At 45.1% G+C, this 6096-nt stretch overlaps 1 protein-coding gene across 1 annotated transcript in view; it reads left to right on the top strand.

Moving 5' to 3' along the window:
• Nucleotides 1-4021: 4021 nt before the first annotated feature.
• The window catches only part of PPP1R14C (protein phosphatase 1 regulatory inhibitor subunit 14C), a 107403-nt gene continuing 105328 nt past the window's right edge, over nucleotides 4022-6096 (top strand). The window contains exons 1-2 of the mRNA XM_012554639.1: nucleotides 4022-4037; nucleotides 5650-5750. Of these exons, the coding sequence (XP_012410093.1) occupies nucleotides 4022-4037; nucleotides 5650-5750 (117 nt within the window). The remainder of the gene's footprint in view (nucleotides 4038-5649; nucleotides 5751-6096) is intronic.

Raw genomic sequence — 6096 nt, 5'->3', positions numbered from 1 at the left:
GCATTTCATGTCATGACCCAAATATATGTAATCTCTACACACAACACCTACCCACTCACCTGGAGAGAGTGTGAATGAGAAAAGAAAGGGGCTGTGGGTAGAACCCTGGAGAACCATCTACCTTTCAGGCAGGGATGTAGGAGAAGGAGCGGACAAAGAGGTAGCAGGAAAGCTAAGAGGGTGTTGGCATGGGAGCCAGGAGAGGAAAGAGTTTTAAAAAGCGGGAGAGTTTCAAAATGGTGGAATGGGGCATGGAGGTCAAGTTAGATAAGGGCTGAAAAGCCACACTGAGTTCCCTGGTGGCCTTGGTACCCTCGCTTGCAGTCTGGCAGAAGCCAGGCTGAGTGATGAGGGGGAAGACACAGAGACATGGGGTATTGGGCAGCTCTTTCAAAACGGGGTGGCAGTGAAAGGCAGGGGGCAAGAGGCCATTGGTTAGAAAGGAGGGCAGCTTGCTTCTCTCGACACAAATTTGACCCTTGTTTTACAGAAAGAGACACAGTATTCCACAAGCTAGGCTTTCAAAAAAGGTCAAGGACATTTGATATTTGTTAAAGGGGATGGGCTAAAGCTATAGATTTTTTCTTTTTTTTTTTTTTTTTTTTACTTTTCATCATGTCTGGAAGGTCAGGTAAGACTTTCTGTTAATTGCTGAGACAAAATTTTAGAATTGTGACTATGGCTGCTGTTGCTCCGGTTATTTATGCAAGCAATGGCTAAGTTTATTTTGGAATTATGATTCCAAATTGTAGTGCATGTTTCAATCAAAGGTTCAAAATTAGGAGGGGGAAGGAAAAATAAAAGAAGATGAAAGAGTAGCCAAAAGAAAAATTACATTGGTGCACTGTTACCAACCTTGCCATTATCGCTCTATAAAAAACAATGAAGTGATGAACTGCATTCAGAAAACTGAAAACGCTGTGGGTAACTGAGAGAAACCCAAAGGAAGGATCAGCTTTCTTCCACAATCACGATGAAAACCCGGCTTAACATTGTTTTTGATTTACCTTTTGCTGTTTATCAAATCTTCGAGAGAATTTGGAGAGAGGCACTTGATCACTGGCGGTTATTGCTCAGGATGAGAATTTTCTGTTCAGATTTGTGGGCCTCAGGGCTATAATTGATGAAATTCCCAGGGTAGATAACCAGGTGTTGCATAATTGTTATGACACATAGTCTTTAAGGTGTAAGGAAATTTGCATCTGCAAGTATAAACGTTTGTCTTTAATTCTTGCTTGGAGTATGATGAATGAAATCCCTAGCATGCCTGATCAAGTCATCTTGTGTACAAACATTTTAGGCATAAAGATTGTATTCTTAGGTAAAGGTCATATACAATTCCTTAAAAAACCCTTTCCCTAGACCAGCGAGCAAGTAAAATATATCCAAGTTAAAAAAAACACAGAGCTATGAAGAAAGGATATCCACAAACCAACCTCCCCTAGGTTCCTCTCACAGCTGTGAGTAACCGCTTTCAAGTAAAAACTCATCCTCTTGCCTTCCAGACCATTCAGTTCACTGAAAACTCTTTCTTGTTTTTTATTAAATAGCATTTAAAAAAATTGTCTAAATGGGTTAAACATGAAAGCATTTGCCTTTTATGTATATGTCTTAGGCTGGGTTCTCTAGAGAAGCAAAACTAGTGAAGTATATATATATATATATGTGTATATATATGAGTTGGAATCAACTTGATGACAATGGGTTTTGGTTTTATATATACATATACATACACACACACACACACATATATATATACAACAACAAACCACAACCCACTGCTGTCGAGTCGATTCGGACTCATAGCGACCCTGTAGGACAGAGTAGAACTGCCCCATAGGGTTTCCAAAGAGCTGCTGGTGGATTCCAACTGCCGACCTTTTGGTTAGCAGCCAAACACTTAACCACTGAACCACCACGGCTCCATATGCATATATATATATGCATATATATATATATAGAGAGAGAGAGAGAGAGAGAGATGTTTTTCTGAAGGAAATGGCTCATGCAGTTGTGGAGGCTGGTATGTCTCAAAGTCTGTGGGTCAGGTGTCAGCTGGAGGCTTCTCCTGACTCACGTGGTTGCAGGGGCTGACAAACCCAGAATCAGCAGGTCAGATGGCAAGCTGCTGGCTCAAAGAGCTGCTGAGCAGGTGAATCCCAAAGCTGGCATGTCAGATGACAAGCTGCTAGCTCAAGTCCCAAGAACCAGAGGTCAGATGATGACAAGCCAGAAACAAGATCTAGAACAAGTTACATAGCTTTGCCAGAATGTTCCTATATATACTGGGTACAGGCCACACCCCCAAGGAAACTCCCTTTACAGCTGATTGGCTGATCACATCAGATCACATCGTGGAAGTGATTACATTGTATTAGTTATGGGAGATCACAAATAGGAGGAAATTATGTCGTATCACAAAATGGAAGATAATTACATAAAACTGAGACTCGTGGCCTAGCCAAGTTGACACGTAACATTAACCGTCACAGTATATGTACACACACACATACACACACACACACATATTTGCCAGTTGCCATTGAGTTGATTCTGACTCATGGCAACCCTGTGTGTGCCAGAGTAGAACTGTGTTCCATAGGGTTTTCAATGCAGATTTTTTTGGGTGTAAATCTCCGGGTCTTTCTTCCAAGGTACCTATGGGTGCACTCGAACCACCAACCTTTCCGTTAGAAGCCGAGTGTACTACCTATCCATTTGCACCACACAAGGACTGACTGACTGAATCTCTCTCTTTTTCTCTCTCTCTCTTTCTATATATATATTCTTGTAGATGAGAGATATCTTTGGTTTTGCTGAATTTAAATAGTCACCTATGTAAATAATTTCATTATTCGCAAATATTTTGTTTTCAATTTTTGAAATCTGCAAAAGTACTATTTCTGTTGTCTGTCAAGATTTGAACATTGAGTTTTAATTATTCAAACATGGAATTAAGTGTGTAAGTGTGTAAGTGTGTGTGTCTGTGTGTGTGTGTGTAGGGGGGAAGGTATTAAGGTTTTCTCTTCAAGTGTAAATTATGTCTTGGGTGGAACAAGTAGATTTATAGGAAGAGGAACTCTTACTGTTCATTCAACTAACTGCAAAGTCATGTAGACTTATTTGGGTATCTTGAAGGCCAACACACAACACAGCAGTGTAAAGAGTCTGATTCTTCACTAGTTATTTTTCTACAAGTTAAGATGCCTAAAACCCTAAACTTTTTAAAAAAAATGTCTCTTAGTACCTGTCATTTTTGAAGTGGTGAGTGGAAGTCAAGTTTTGAGCACAAAGGAAAAAGCATTCTACTTAGTGAGAAAAAAATTGACTCAAGAATTTCCCTGAAAGAACTTAGTGAATTTTTATGAATTCTTTGAAGTTATTCTTGAGTGACTGAATTCATTGTCAAAGACTCAAAATAAGGAGCTGGAATTTCCCACTCTCTGTCATGCTGCTGGATCACAGGCACAATTCTCAAAATAATTGGTGTTGTCATGTCCCAGCGCCAGGGTGGGGCAGAGATTTTACATAGTTTCTCCTTCATTAACTAAAATTTTACTTGTTTTTGTTTTGCTTGAAATCTTCCTGGTTGTTCAGTTGGTTATAGCTGGTGCTAACTAACTTGGATATGGGCCAGGTGTCTGGCGAGAGAGAGAGAGACAGAGAGAGAGACAGAGAGAGAGAGAAAGAGAAGGTTGGTTATGTATGTGCCAGGAGACATGTTCTTGATTGCTGCCCCTCCCTCCTCTTCCTCCTTTCAGACAGAGTTATTTTGTTGAGGTGTTCACCTGCCTGGCTGTGTGTTTAGAGTTGAAAATGATCTACTCTCCAGGGCTGATCATGAAGATGGCACAGGACTGGGCACCATTTTGTTCTGTTATACATAAGATCACCATGAGTCACAGCCGACTTAATGGCAACTAACAATCAACCCTCCAGGCAGATGGGGGTGGAGGTGACATGTCCAGTGGTCATCTGTCTCTAGGGGCCAGTCATGGAAATGTCATCTCCCTGGTCTGCGATGAAGGCCCTAGGCGGTGCAGACGGATTGCACTCGACTACTAACTGTAACCTTTATGGAAAGAGCCCTGGTGGAGCAGTGGTTAAGCACTCGGCTGCTAACCCAAAGGCTGGTGGTTCAAACTCACCAGCTGCCCTATGGGAGAAAGATGTGGCAGTCTGCTTCTGCCAAACCTGTCACTATCGAGTTGATTCCGACTCATAGTGACCATATAGGACAGAGTAGAACCTCCGCATAGGGTTTCCCAGGCTGTAGTTTTTATGGGTGCAGATAGCTAGGTCTTTCCTCCCGCAGAGCTGCTGGTGGGTTGGAACCCAAACCTTTCAGTCAGCAGCCCACTGCTTAACCATTGTGCCACCATGAAGCTCAGTTCTACTCTAACACACGGGGTTGCCATGAGTTGGAATCTACTTGAGGGCAACGGGTTTGGTTTTTTTGGTATGTCTGTGGTGGGTTTGGTGAGACACCCACCTTCTAGAGTGACATCTGGCCTCCTTCACGGGGTAGCGATCTTTCAGCCTTGAACCCCTTCTGACATTATAACAGGAGTCCCAGGCCCACTCCAGCCAGCCCTCTTTCACATGATCTCCCACTAGATTCTTCCCGTTCATTCTTCCAAGCCCTCAGTCCAGATGATGAGCTCCAGGCACTAAACTCCTTGGGAGAATCCCTACTCAGGCTCTTGCTGGAAAGCCCCAAACTGGAGGGAACAAGAGGATCACAAATCTGGTAGAACAGACCTGACCACACCTGGCTGCAGAGCCAGAAAAGCCAGTAGGAAGGTCCTGGTTACTTCTTTTATTGCCCGTGCCTCTGCCCCATAGCTGTCAAGCTGGGAACCCAAGCAGAAGCCTCTCCACCTAGAAAGTTTTCAGAGGAAACTAACGTGGCTACTTATTTATTTCTGAGAACTTCCCTGAGTAGCTGCCAGTAATCTTTACCAGCTTTTTTTTTTTTTTTTTTTTAACTTTCATAAAAGCTACTACTGGCGTTTGAACATCTTTGTGGTTTCTATCTGTTGCTGGAACAGAAATGTATTGTTATGTACAACAGAAATGTACTGGTGTCTCCCTATAATTTTACAGACCTACACGCGCAGTGTTCTGTTTATAAACTCCCTCCCATCACTCTGCCCTCAACCTTATAATAAGCCCATTCATGTGTAACTCTGCTGGGCTATATGATGTTTTCAAAGTATAGCTAATCCTTGCAGTTGCTTCCCCGGGTTAAAAAGAGATTGTTTGGAGAGAGAGAGCTGGCTGTGCAGGGAACGCAGTACTCGAAATGTGAAACTAGAAAAAACCGTCTCTGATTCTTTTAGAGACATGTTTTACTCTGATGTCTCCATCTACTTAGCTCCGCGATGATCAAGCCTTCTGTGCTTTAGCTATACAGATGTCTTAATGCTCCGCCTATGATCAGACATACGCTTTGTAAGGAAAGAAAAACTGGTCTGCAAACAATTTTTCAGGCGCGGTGATTACCCGATTGCACAAACCTCACCTCGTAGATTTTTCTCACAATACGGGGGAGGAAAAGACACACACACGGAGGCACGAATAGGAATGTGTTGGGCGCCGCCGGGTGGGGCCGGGAGACGCGGAGACAGGTCCTCGCCACCCGATAAGACAGTGGGGGCGAGAAAAGCCTCAGTGTGGGGACCTGCGGCGCGGTCCCTTCCCAAGTCCCCTTCCCGGCAAGTCGGGGCGGCGCGGGCGGAGGCGCGAAGCACTACTCCCGGTCTCCGAGGGGAGAGGACGCGGACAACCGTGCAGAGCACCATCCCCTTGCCCCCAGACCCACGCCAGCCCCCTCAGGTGGCTACACAAAGGTAGCTGCCCGCGTCAACGCGCTCGCCACCGCCTAGGCGCGCAGCTCCCCCGCCGGGGGCCCGAGGCACTGGGCCCTGGCCCGCGCAGGTCCTCCGAGGCGTCTTTAAGGCCGCGGTCCCCGCCCCTGCCTCCTCCCTCCTCCGCCCGCCGGGCTCCGCCCGACTCGCAAGAGAGCGGGCGGCGCGCGGAGCAGGTGCCGGACTCCGCGCATGCCGCGGTCAGGCCGTGGGTAATAGCCGCGCC

The sequence above is a fragment of the Trichechus manatus genome, unplaced genomic scaffold, assembly GCF_000243295.1.
Source record: "Trichechus manatus latirostris isolate Lorelei unplaced genomic scaffold, TriManLat1.0 scaffold00002, whole genome shotgun sequence".
In the NCBI taxonomy this organism is placed as follows: Eukaryota; Metazoa; Chordata; class Mammalia; order Sirenia; family Trichechidae; genus Trichechus; species Trichechus manatus.
Note: the sequence above shows the minus strand (reverse complement) of the source record. Positions and strands in the feature narration are given on the sequence as shown.